The 13,700-nt window shown below is 48.9% G+C and overlaps 1 protein-coding gene across 1 annotated transcript in view; it reads right to left on the reverse strand.

Moving 5' to 3' along the window:
• Nucleotides 1-13,700, reverse strand: part of ATP6V1B1 (ATPase H+ transporting V1 subunit B1) — a 326,669-nt gene that overhangs the window by 31,154 nt on the left and 281,815 nt on the right. The window contains exon 9 of the mRNA XM_085642709.1: nucleotides 1,248-1,371. Within this exon, the coding sequence (XP_085498835.1) occupies nucleotides 1,248-1,371 (124 nt within the window). The remainder of the gene's footprint in view (nucleotides 1-1,247; nucleotides 1,372-13,700) is intronic.

The raw sequence follows: 13,700 nt of genomic DNA on the forward strand, positions 1-13,700 counted from the left end.
GAGTGCATTGGCCTGGCTGGAAGGGCATCATAGATATGGAGTGGCGTGGCCTGGCTGGAAGGGCATCATAGATATGGAGTGGCGTGGCCTGGCTGGAAGGGCATCATAGATATGGAGTGGCGTGGCCTGGCTGGAAGGGCATCATAGATATGGAGTGGCGTGGCCTGGCTGGAAGGGCATCATAGATATGGTGTGGCGTGGCCTGGCTTGAAGGGCATCATAGATATGGAGTGGCGTGGCCTGGCTTGAAGGGCATCATAGATATGGAGTGGCGTGGCCTGGTTGGAAGGACATCATAGATATGGAGTGGCGTGGCCTGGCTTGAAGGGCATTATAGATATGGAGTGGCGTGGCCTGGTTGGAAGGACATCATAGATATGGAGTGGCGTGGCCTGGCTGGAAGGGCATCATAGATATGGAGTGGCGTGGCCTGGCTGGAAGGGCATCATAGATATGGAGTGGCGTGGCGTGGCGTGGCGTGGTTTGAAGGGCATCATAGATATGGAGTGGCGTGGCCTGGCTGGAAGGACATCATAGATATGAAGTGGCGTGGCCTGGCTTGAAGGGCATCATAGATATGGAGTGGCGTGGCCTGGCTTAAATGCATCATAAATATGGAGTGGCGTGGCCTGGCTTGAAGGGCATCATAGATATGGAGTAAGACAAAGCATCGCAAGTCGCTGCGTTACCTTACTCTGCGCCAGGGAGGCCTTTCATATTTTCCAGGCAACACCCATGGATTTTGACGCTGTCCCAGATTTACTTAATCAAGTAAACTTGAGGAAGCGCCAAAACCTTACGCCTCCCTAGGGGAGAAGTAACAAGGAGAAACAGGGAGAAATATGTGTATTTCTCCTCTTCTTTTCCTCTATTTGTGCTGAATTCTGCAGCACACATTGAAAGAGGAAAATGCCTCTCTGGATTGTTTTTGTGCTGGAAAGTGCCCCTTCCTGCACAAAAACAATCCTGCATGCAACGGAGGCACCTTTGTACAACGGTGCAAGGGTGCCTGCGTTGGTGCTAGACAGTGCAGGGGGAAAGGACAGGAATGCACCGTATTCCATATATACGGTGTATTACTGCCCTTTCACATTGGCATAGGGCAGCGCAGTAAGAAGAATTGTGGCACTGCCCTACGCCAGTTTCACCTACATGGGCCTCTATGAGTGCAAACCGAAACATAAATACAATGCCTGGGCAATAAAGATACTTTGACTCAAAGGAAACATTGAAGACCGTTTTTTTACCTCACGCAAGGCTTCCGCATAAGAGCTCATGTCAGTCAGAATCACAAGCACGTGCTTTTCACACTGATAGGCCAGGAACTCCGCTTCAGTCAGAGCCAAACGGGGCGTGATGATGCGCTCAATCCTGCAAAGAGGTAACAGAGTGAGGAATGCTTCATTTGTTAAAAAATATAAGTGCCGGGATCCTGGTCAGGATGCCATCGCAGTTTGCACCACACATTGCCACTGTACTTACACAACTGCTAACCATCACACTGCTACATGTGTGACAGTTCAGACTGTTCGGGCCGCCAAAGCTTTTAGAATGGCTTGGGTGGCAGGTATTCCTGTTTTTTAGTGTATATTGAATTAACAAACAACAGTTTTTCTGCTCATCTTTAAATTACACAAACAGCACCACCATGTGGCAGCTGTCATAAATGCAGGTTTTGGCAATTAAGTTCCAGTGCCTGCAAATAAGTGCCAAGTACCAGAAACCACAGGCTCAAATTAAGCACAGAGAGTGAGGATATAAATGTATCAGGGATTGAGCTTGACTCTGTACTGACTCATGGGGGTAGATGGGGACGGGAATATTCCTTACTCAGGGGGGACTGAGCATGAACCTAAATCGTTGATGACTTAAGAATGATATCTCAAGCATAATGTTCACCTGTAACTGTGATGCACGACTAAAACCCCAATAAAATTAGTATACAAAAAAAAATGCATCAGGGATTGACGCATCAACTTCTAACATGACGTGTCAGGCCTTGGGTACCTGGAGGGCTTCAAAGGTGGTTGGTAATGGATGATGTGCTAAATCTGCAGGACTAGTCAGCTGTGGTAGTGTCTTTACCGCTCTATCCGTAGGATCTGGGAAATACCACAGATGTATTCTATGACAGGTTTAGCACTTCCTCCGGAAATCAGAAGGTTTTTTCATTAACTTTCACTTCTGTTTTTTTATCACCTACTTCTAAAGCAGGCACTATTAATAACCTCAATCTGTTGACAATTCCCAAATGATAATAATTACGGTTCCACATGAGAATCATGGAATGTGGAACTATGAATCTGAATTACATATAGTGATACTATCCTGAATTCGTGATCTTTTGTCAACATTGTTGACAGAAATAAATGCTACGCAATTTTAATGTAACATGATTTATGAAAATACAGATACATATTTGATACACTACCTTGAAAAAATTCTCTATCGATTCATTTGTTGTTTGTAGCTATTGTTCGCATAAACACTATGGTGGCGGGGGCGTAACACAGGCCCCTCCAGACCTTGCAGCACATGGGGGCAAGCCTACAAGGTCCCCCAAGCCTTCACCCCCCCCACCCCCTTAACCCATCCTTGGAGGATAAGGGGGTGCATCATTCTGCATTACACTACTGTCTGGTGGTACAGCTCCACTTTACTAATACTTTGAGACCCACATGAACCCACAATGGTAATCAGTAATTTGTGGGGGATTATTTAGCATCCAGTCTCAGAGAGAGGATGAAGGATGAACATGTTCAATGAGGAGGACGCATTCAGAGCTCAGGGATTCAGATGCAAAAGTTCACATGTCTCAAAGATGTTCAGCAACCACAGATGGATGGTGTCCTTTTTGAGGCCCACCAGTCTGATGTACTAGACAGGCTTTGACAGTAATGTAGCACAGGGCTAACTTAACCTTAATGACAGCGCACAGACAGAATCAAGGTTTAAGCAAATCTGGCAGAAGCAGCTATGAGGAGTATTGATTCACTGTTATTATAATAGACAAATGTGAGCATCTGCATCTGTCTACCTTCCAGGGCTGTGTTCAACTTCCACTCCAGTCCTGCCAGAGGCGTGTGATGCATTTTCTAGGCACTCAAACATGTAAATCTAGAATAAGTCTGAGACTCATTCTGTCATTTGATCTCATCCTCTGTTTCAGTCCAAGTGCCTACATAGCACCTTGTCCTTTGCATACACAGGTATGCCACCCGAGCACAGCCCGCTGGGCCCAGGAATTTGTAAATTAGAACCAAGGCCACTAATTGTTGAGGCAACAAAGTAATGCAAAAGCCTATAGCTTCAGCTCCTACAAGGCCCTCATTCGGGATAGTCTAGCAGTCAAAGTCTTCCTTATAGATCAGAGCTAACCCTCCTCCCTGCCACACTGGCAGTCTTTCTTATGTATTTTATAGCCATTAGGGATGGTGTTCGTAATGGCGCGGTATGAGGTGTCCGCGAGCCATGTGTCTGTCCGAAACAATAGGTCCGGCGCGTCCTTCTTCAAAAGGTCAAAAATGTTAACTGCGTGTTTCTGCAGTGAGAGGACATTTATTTAAACTGCAAGGAACGAAGTCCTACCTTTCTTTTTCACAGTAATAAAGGGAGTTTTCTATCCCTTGGTGGAGAGATTAACTAGAAGTCACACAGGGGGCAAATGTTATTTTTTAAGTGGGAGTAGAGGGGGTTGAACAACATATTTATTCACAGGGGTAAGACTACAAATGAGGGCTCTACTGCAGCCAATGGGTAAATTACCTCTGGTCTGTGACGGGCAGACTGTCTGTTGCTGGCCGCTTCCGGGAACGCTGATGGGCACAGTGCACCTGCTGCGCGCGTCCACGCAGCGTGTCCCGCTTTATGGATGGCTCGGAACAGCTAGCGTGTACTGCCCAAATATGGTGCCTATAGTTTTCCTCAAGCAGTAAAAATGGCCACATTCCGAAAAAAACAATGGGGTATATTCACAAGAACGTGTGATAACTACCGCAAGAGTAGCTTAACGCAACTCTCAACATCGCAGCCTATCGCGGTAAAATTACACCGTGCCAACTAAGTATTCACAACGCGGCGGTAGCATGCAATAGTCACCAGATAACGCGTCAAATGTCAGTGTTAAAATCAACGTAATGCTAGAAAAATGCGAAAACGCGAACGCAAAAAATCATGCGATGAGGACAATCGCGGTACAAAAAGTAGCGAAAACCAGCCACAGTCCTGCAAATCCAACACGTCTGGCGGGAAAATGCACCATAAAAACCACAGAAACAACACACCAGAAACAAGCCAAAGCACGTAGCAACCTGGATGCACCCTGACTGAGCTCAGAGACCAAGGCGAACCCCACAACCCCCACAGACCACCAGCAAGGAACAACGGGGACGGCCAAGGAGAAGAGGGAGAGGAAGTCGGGGTGCAGTCCGCAGCAAAACCAGATCAGCGTCACAGAGGTGACAGAACAATACCATCAACTGACCCACAAGTAGACCGCCTGGAATGCAGTCGGAGTGCCGAGGAGGCCAATCGAGGAGGCCAAGAGGCGCTGGCATGATGAGTCAACCTAAACCAGGCCCAAACCTGCTGCTAACAGGTAGGCTGGAACGGCGACAGGAGGTGGCAGTCCTGCACCACAGGAGGAGCTGGAGCAAACTGAGGCCACAGTCACCATTGTGGAGACGGTGCAAGGAGAAGGGAGTACGGACACAGCTCGAGAGGACCTGACACATTAACAAGGTGAGTAACAACCGGGGACTGGGGGGACGGGGGAGATGGGCACAGTGGCACACATGCACAATGAGGTGTGGCACATTGCACACCCACAATTGCCCAGGATCATGTCCCTGATTCCCTTGGAACACTGCAGCACACAAACATAGCAAGAACAGCACACCCACATTGACGACAATGTGGTACAATGCTCAAAGCCAACACTGCAGAACAGAGGACACAACTGGCTCCACACATGCACAGAAACATGCCCACTACATCTGACAGAGCAGGAAACTGTGAAATGGAAATGTACGCGTACGACCTCACATCCGTCATGAAGTCCAAATGTACACTGTCCCGCAGCAGTATTCAGTACCTCCCATACAGTCACAATGCAAATTGTCATACAGTCTGCATGTAACCCAGAACAATGCGCCAAAATAAATGTCAACACAATGTCAACATGCATCTCCTCTTCACATTGCAGAGGGGCACACAACACCTCCAGCAGAGCACAGAAGACAACATATCTATGAAGCCGGAGTGGACCACCACACCTTTGACACCGACGCCCTACAACAGCCTATGGACATCCCACACAACCTACCACCAGGACCCGGGCAGACAAGCTACTCAGAGGAGAACACAGCCTGCAACAGACCACACTGCAAGAAGAACCTGCAAGCACAGCTGGCTCACGACACTTCACCCACCCACACATAGCACCCCAATGCCAGGTGTCAGCACGCCAAAAGGAGGTGGCCCAACAGGTGTGGGTGGGTGCCGCAACCATGGAAGGCAAAATAGAACACATACGTTGGTGTCTATCGCCCTCAGGTACCACCCTCACCCCACAAAGGAGACCCACACTGCCATAGTGACACATGTACATGCACATTCACAGTACAGAACCACGCCCAGGGGCACGCAAATAGCTGTCACACACCCATGTTGGCCCTGCGTACGACGGCCCTGGCCACTCCCCTTACAAATTGAGTGGGTGACGATAAAGCTACATGTCCAAGCTCCAACCCGCTGCCTGCGGTGACATGTCTGCATCCTCTGTACACAGCACAATGTAATGTCGTAGGGCCCAGGGCCCTCATGCATACAACAAGACCACAGGGACACAGGCAGATATTATGTTGAACTGGCTACGGGCACGTGCGCCCGGCCCCTTTATTGAAAGGGCCACATGTACAGTGACGCCTGTGCTGGATGTGTGTGGGGTGAGTGTAAGCCAGCCCGCACGGAGTGCTTGGTGCTGGCAACCACCAGATCAGTGGACACCAGTGCAACGGAAACTGAAAACACCTGTATAACAGAGTCAACTGCTGAGCAACATGGAGGGAGCTGGAGAAAGTCCAGAGGACACTCAACATGCAAACAGAAGTGTCTGTGAGTTGCAGTGCACTGAGGTTGGGCTGAGCACGCCCATGTGAAGTCTCGGATTGTGTCCCTTCGAGATATTCCTGATGCAGATGCAGTGGGGTGTGTTAGACCTGCATCATCTTCCTTATCAATGTCCCAGGTCTCCCACACTGCTTGAGGTGACATTGCTGCGGAACCTCTCCACAACACAAAACTCAATCAGTAACGGATGATGGCTTGCGGTGCACTGAGTCAGTGGCACCTGGAGTGCTGAGCAGGGTATCAGTCTAATGATGGCATCCACGACAGGTGTGAGCAACTCCGTAAGTCTGTCAGGACCACCATTTCGACTCTGGCAGATGGCGGTTGGAGGTGGTCCTGGTGGTGGTGGCGGGTCAGAACTGGATTTGATGTGTGAGCCCTGGTCGACCGCAGTTGAGGCCGGAGGCAGCGGACAGCGCAGGGCCACAGACACATGACATTGATGACCCTAAGGCCATCGCCTCAGAAGCCATCCAATATCTCAGAAGAAGGGGTCCCGGACCTGACCAGCACAGAGTTAGTGGCCCCGGATGCACAGCGGCCGGCACAGGCATCCTGCCATGGGATGGTGACTTGCGGTGCACTGAGGTAGGTCCACGCGCAGTGACCGGGTCCTCATCGATGTCGAAGATGAATGTGGCGGAGTCTTGCGGGGGACAGAGAAAGGTGTCCTCCTGGGCATGATGCGGAAGGTCTGAGGTTATCCGGAAGCAGCAAATGGTGGAGTGGAAAGCGACAGCCTTGTTTTCACCACCAATTCGGTATCAGCTACATGAGGATGAAAACTAGTCCATAGACTCAGACGCCACCAATGTACGACCAGAGAGTGTCCATGAATGTCGGGGAACAGACTTAGTGGCACCGGTGCTGAGAGGGGATGCAGTCTGCGATGATGCCGGTACACAGATATGAACTCCGCCATCGCTAAATCAAGACTCTGTGACCTGCTGGACCGCAGTGTAGTCCGGAGGCAGCAGTCAGCAGTGGCCCACACCCACCTGTCGTTGGCTCACGATGCACAGAGTTAGTGACACCAGGGCAGTTGTTGGTAGTGTTCGATCACCTCCGTAATGATGATCCTATTCCCTCCGGACTGCAACGCGTCATCCTCTTATGCCTCTCCTTGCATGCGATGATATGTTTTCTGCCTTTGAATAATCGATGTTCAGTTCCAATTCTGTGACCTACTCATGCGCAGCATAGGCCGAGGGCAGTAGTCTGCGTAGGCCCAAAGACACGTGTGGTTGTAATGCTATGCACAGACTTGGTTGCACCACATCAAAGGGAGTATTGTGACATGAACTCTGTCTTAAATCATGTTCACTGCTGTGGTGTAATCAAGACTCAGTTCCAAATGTCTGACCTACTTGACTGTGGTGTAGGCTGGAGGCGGCAGTAGAGTACGTCAACGAGAAAGGAGTAAAGCGGGCCTGTGTTGTGGAGGAAGTGATGGTCTGAGGAGGCTGCCAAGGTCATGTGCCTCGGGCTTGGAGCTTGCGCAGGCACGTGGTGGGCCCTCCTTGACACACGCCGGTGTCGGAAGGTGATCAGTGTGACCTGGCTGCGCAGGGGTGGGCCTGACGGGTTCGGAGTCCAGCAGGCCGGGGTACGGCATGCGCACAGGATCGCAGGCAACTCCACTCACGAGGACGGTGTCGGCCTCGTGGCGTTGTGAGAGGTGCCGCCCTGGCAGAGACGTTGGGCTTTCTGGAAGAGGACCATGCCCAAGGCTACATGCTTTTTATTCACACCCCTACACTGGCCTGGCGTACGCCGGGCTATCCCACTCCGTTCACGCTTATGGGGGGGACGTAACAGGTAACATTTCCGCGAACTCCCTCACTGGCTGGGGTGACATGGTTGCATCCACTTAACACTACACTCCATACGCCAGAGGTGTATGTCACCATGGATATGGGTGTGTTCTGCATACTGCGGTCTGTCCAGCACATCTCCGCCACTCTTGGCATTGTGTACTATCCCAATCATGGTTCTCCTGCTTCCTTCACACATGCCTGGTTGCCACCTCTCCCCACATTCGGCTAGTGTGTGGCTGAGGTGCCATGCCATTGATGGCTCATGTTCACGGCTTGCCCAGGTTACCATTGTGAGTTGTTCTGTCATGTCTGGTGGGTGGACATGTTGTTTTGCATGTTGGTTTTGATTTTGTGATGTGTGCATTGCCAGAGTTGTGAGTTGCATGGTTGTGGAGTTGAGTTGAGTGGGGTGTTCATTTGGAACTTGCCAAGGGGCTGTGCATTTCCCTTGGTGCCATCTTGGGTATGGGTATGCTGGCTGCTGATGGACTGTCGGAGGATGAAGGAATCATGCACACTGGCTGGGTATTTGGAGGCGACATTGGTGGAGGTCCCACGGTGTTCTGATGTTGCCTGAACATTGATGTGAGACGTGTGCTTGCTGTTGCGGTGATTGTGTGTTGTGTCACCAGGAGGGCACTTGTAGGACATGTGTGCTGTGGATTTCCTCCAACACGTGCGTGCATCCAGCTATGGCGTATGGTCCTTCCTTGGTCTCCAGCGGATCCTGTACATTGTGTTGGACGTATAGGGACTGAGGTACCAGGCTGATGGTGATGTCCAGCACAGGTGTGAGGGACTTGAATGTGGCGGGCTGTGAGATTCCTCCGACTCTGGTGGGTGTTGGTTGGGGGATACCAGGGGCCAACAGGTGCAGCACAGCCAGCAGCTTTGTGTGGGGTGGGATGTTGGTTGTCCGCTTGGTGCCGTTGGCCTGTTGGGTTGTGTTGGTCAGGATGCGTACAATGGTTGTCCTTTTGTGCCTGTAGCGGGCAATGACATTGTCAGATGTTGGGTCTGTGAGGCTAGTGCGTTTCCTGGGGGTCCACTGTCTTTGTCTGCGCTGCCTCTGTGGTGGTCTGGGGGGGGGTGTTCCGGGTGGGTGTTGGGGTCCTGGGGTTGTGGCGGTGGGTGTTGTAGCCCTCTTGGGTGTCTGGGCCGCATGACCAGTGGCTCCATGGCATCTGTTACCCTTCCGATGTGGCTGTGGGCTGGGCACCCTTTTGTGGTGCAGGCTGTCGTCCGCCTTTGCACCAGGTCTGAGCAGGTGTTTGTTTCCGGGTGCTAACGCACCTTATTACCTGTTTTGTGTTCTTATCGCCGATCTGGCTGGTCGTTGAGAATGTTGAGGTGTGGTGTTGTCGTGGCTTTTCGCACGGGAACGCCTACTCTGCATCTCATTAGCGATAGTTGCGGGGGTAATCTGTGGCGATGTTTTTTGTGGCTGCTATCGCGGGTATACTGGTGCTGTGGGCTGTTAACACGGGCTTAGATTGGGGTGATAAGTTTATCACAAATTTAGCTGCGATACAGTGCCGTTAACTCGGCGATAGATCCTTGTGAATATGCCCCTGTGTTTTTAGCTGCTCCCACCTCCCAAAGAATGTCAGAGACTAAAGTGCAAGAGCGCGATTTTAAGTGCAACGAACAAATTCAAGTCAACAGGAAAGATTAAAGGACGAAAAATCAGATTTTTCACAGGTTTAAAACAAACTAACTTAGTAAAAACAGCAAATGCGTCCACTGCGTGCGTCCAAGCAGCGAGCCCCACTATATACATGTGGCGGCTTGTAACAGCTAGAGCGCGTACTGCCCAAATATTGTGTCTGTAGTTGTCCTCAACTAGTAAAAATGACTGCTTTCAGAATAAAACAATGTTTTTAGCTGCCCCCAACAAATGTCAGAGCCTAAAGTGCAAGAGCGTGATTTTCAGTGCAACCCACAAATTCAAATTCAAGTCAACAGGTAAGATTAAAAGATTAAAAATCTGATTTTTCACAGGATTAAAACGAACTAACTCTCAGCATTCCAATATTCTAATGTTGCCTTATTGCCCACTGTCGAGGGCTATACTGGTTGTTAGAGGCTCTGAACCCTAGTTATATGGCTGACTAGTGGGCATGGGAGATTAACTTTAATTGCCTTGGTATAGCCAAAGGCATTATGGCTATAAGTTTATTGAAATATTTCACCCACATAGGGTAGACTTTCTAAATTAAACAGGGAGAAACAGAAACACAAACATTAGAATGTAGGAGCTGAAGTCTTTACCAGCCATTACAGGCCCTGAGCCACTCCATTGTCTTCAATGTAGCTCTCAAATTTTAATGTCATAATATAGCATTATCGCCCACTGCCGAGGGCTAGAATGATTGTTAAAGGGCCTCGCCACAGTTCAGGCCTATAACAAAGTAGCGAGCCATCAACAACTTTTATTGCCAGAGGCAGAGGGAAAAGAATGCTATTAGAATATTCCACCCACTGATGGGAGAATATTCTAAAATAAACAGAGAAAAACAGAAGGAAAACCATTGGAACCTTGCAGTCGAATGTCCATACCAGCCATTATTGGCCCTGAGATACTTCAGTGCCTTCCATAGAGCTCTCAACGTTTCCTTTTTAGGTCTCGGCTAGCGTGGCTACGCACATGCGCAGCTCGCTCGGCCAGATTTAATGATTCTGAGGGAATTCTGTAAAGGGCTTCAAGCCCCGCCCCTCTTTCCTATTGGCTGGCGTCACCGTTTATGCTAAATGGTGGCCAGCCATTGGGAAAGAGCACTTTGTGACGTAGACTTTTCTATTTTTCAGACGGCCCACTTGGACGGGCTTGTCTGACTTCCTCCCGTCGCAAAAGGTTTCTTATGTTTATATGGCTATGTGTTTCAAACACATGGCCCCATAAAGACAAGAAATCCCCATGCTCGGACGAAAGTGAAAGCGGACCGTGCTTGTTTTTAACTTTGAAACTGAGCGCGACGCCGCTTCACGGACACCGCGCTCGGTTTGTTTATCTATTTCTTAACTTTAGCACTGAGCCCAGCGCCCTCTTCAAGGACACCTCACTCAGTGTTAAAGTTAAGACATATATAAGGAAACCGAATGCGGTGTCCCTGAAGTGACGCCGCGCTCAGTTTTAAACGTAAGCATTTGCAATGCAATCGGACCGATTACATTGCATATGCTTGTTCTCCTTTCCAGCACTGATAGTGTAAACAATGTTATGTTTCATTTAATTGAACCTCACTCCTCTTTTGACAGTTCCCCTTTCTTTCGGATTCGCCCTCTGCACCGGGCAGCATTGAGCAAATGCCGGATATCATGGGGGACGAGAAGAAGCAGGGCCAGGAGGTAGGCTGAGGAAAGACTCCTTCACCCAAGGGTCAAGAGGCACAAACCAAGGCGACTTCGCAGACTGATGGACAGGCACGGGGTACCATCAAAAGGGATAGCAAAAAGGGAGCAACAAGTGAAGATGGGACAGCAACCAAAAAAAGCCAGTTCGAGGGATAAAGGCAAGTCTGTTCCCACCAGCGCTCCCTCCAGCACAGACGTGGTGACTAAGGCTTCGGTACCGAAATCTTCCGGCAGTGTAGCAAGTTCTACTGCCAAACCATCAAAGTCCCCGGTGTGCTCATCACCCCGGGAGCCAAATGCCGCCTCTCCAGTTTCACCCCGACTACCACCTAACAGCAGCGGGGATGAAACAATAGCCAAAAAAGCCAGTTCGAAAGGAAAAAGCAAGCCTGTTCTTGCCAGCGGCCACTCCAGTACAGACGGGGTGGCTGAGGCTCTGGCATCCTCTGGCAGTGCAGCCAGTTCGGAGACCAAACCATCAAAGTCCCCGGTGTGCTCAACACCCCTGGAGCTGAACGCCACGTCTTCAATTTCATCCCAAATACCACCTCACAGCAGCCGGGGCAAGTCTTTGAGGGATGTGGGGTATGGCTCCGCGCGGATGAGATCTCCCGGGCTGTGGAAGACGTAACCCCCTTAATTAGCGATGTTATTCGCGGCATCAAAGAGCACCCCATGTTTGCAGATATCGAGAGATTGCCCACAGGCAGCTACTACGAGAAGGTGAAGGTGAGTGCACAGTAGGGAGGCTGGGGTGGCTCTCTATCTCGAGGGGCAGATGTGGTCTAACTGCGAAGCTGCAGACTATGGAAATGGCGAACCAGGTTCGACCCCCGGCAGTACTTTGTTTTAACTTAGCCTGTGATTAAGGAGAAATCCTGTGCGTACAACAATTGAGTTTGTAAAAACTGTGTTGGCCTTACACCTGCATACATATGATGCAAAGGCGTGACACACCTTAAATGATAAACACAACTGAAACCGATTCTTGAGACATGCATTGTTCTGGTAGGAAAGCTCACTTGGTTACTGCAATTATTTTAGATTTGTGCCTTTGACAGAAAGCACTGAGAATACGTAAAAGATTAGTTTAAAAAACGGCGTAATACAGTCTGCCACATTACATTTTTTTTATTATACACTGTACTACTTCAAAATGTGAACAAAGATTCCGTGTTTAAGAACTTACGGTGCTTTCAAAAGTTAGATTTGCTGATTTAGCAATTACGCAAACTTACATTGTTTCATGTTGCAGCAACGTGCAAAGAAAGACTGTTTCTGCTTGGTGTCTTTCCCTTCTCTCCCTTTACAATACATCTTGGAGTGTAACTTCCATCAAGAGTGAGAAAGTGAATTATTTAGAAATGAACGGCCCAGAAGCAAATTGGAGCTGCTGGAACTCCCTCCCCCCCAAAGAAAAAATATTGTGTTATATATATATATATATATATATATATATATATATATATATATAATTTTTTTTTAAACGAGAGGGTGGGGTGGAGCATTGGACGAATGGTACAGGAGGTTGCAACTTCCAAGTAAATGATGCTAAGTGGCAGTAGCAATGGGGACTGGGCGGGGGGAGGGGGGCAACAGAGGAGCAGAGTGGGTGGGTTTAGATAGAAGAAAAACAAGCATTGAAAATGCAATAAGTCTTGCCTTTGACTAAGTTAAATCCATTTGCTTTGCTAATGGTATTGTATAGCAAAGCAAATGGCTTTAACTTAATAAAGGGCGAGGCTTATTGCATTTTTAATGCTTGTTCTAAAAGTAGTTAGCACCAGCACTCAAAGCATTCTGATTGGCTGAACCAATCTCAGCATTCTATACAGAGTGCTAATCCTAATGATGCAACATTGATATTCACTCAGGACTCAGCTGATGTCCTGCAAAGAAACTGCTGAGATTGCTGTAAGGGTGAGAAGTGAGTGGCCTAATTAACGGCACTCAGTTCCATCAGGTGACCAATGAGTAGTCATGTAACTAAAGTTGGACCAGTGCTGAAATGGAAAAAAACGTACTCTGGGATCCCACGAATTAAAAGTGATGGGGTAGTCTCAGAAAGGGGGCGGAGTTAGGAGGGGTCAAGACACGAGGAGCAGAATCTGAGATGCAACTTATACTTTTAGGTGTTTTTTAAAAACTCTTCCCCAAGAAAATTGGCAACAAGGACAAATATGATACAAATATGCCCTGGCTTAATTACTTTTAGCAAACAGGCAGCATTGTAAGATAACACAAGGGTTTATGGCACCTGCTGCAGAGCTCTTTGTGTGGCTGCCAAATTCTGTGGTAATATAGCATAAGATCAATCTGGTGCTCGGTGCACTTGCTGGAGGTATCTGCATTCACACTGGTCACAGCTATGACATATCACAAAATAGCCCTGAGGGTTGA

Source organism: Triturus cristatus, chromosome 2_2 (genome assembly GCF_964204655.1).
Source record: "Triturus cristatus chromosome 2_2, aTriCri1.1, whole genome shotgun sequence".
NCBI classification, from domain to species: Eukaryota; Metazoa; Chordata; class Amphibia; order Caudata; family Salamandridae; genus Triturus; species Triturus cristatus.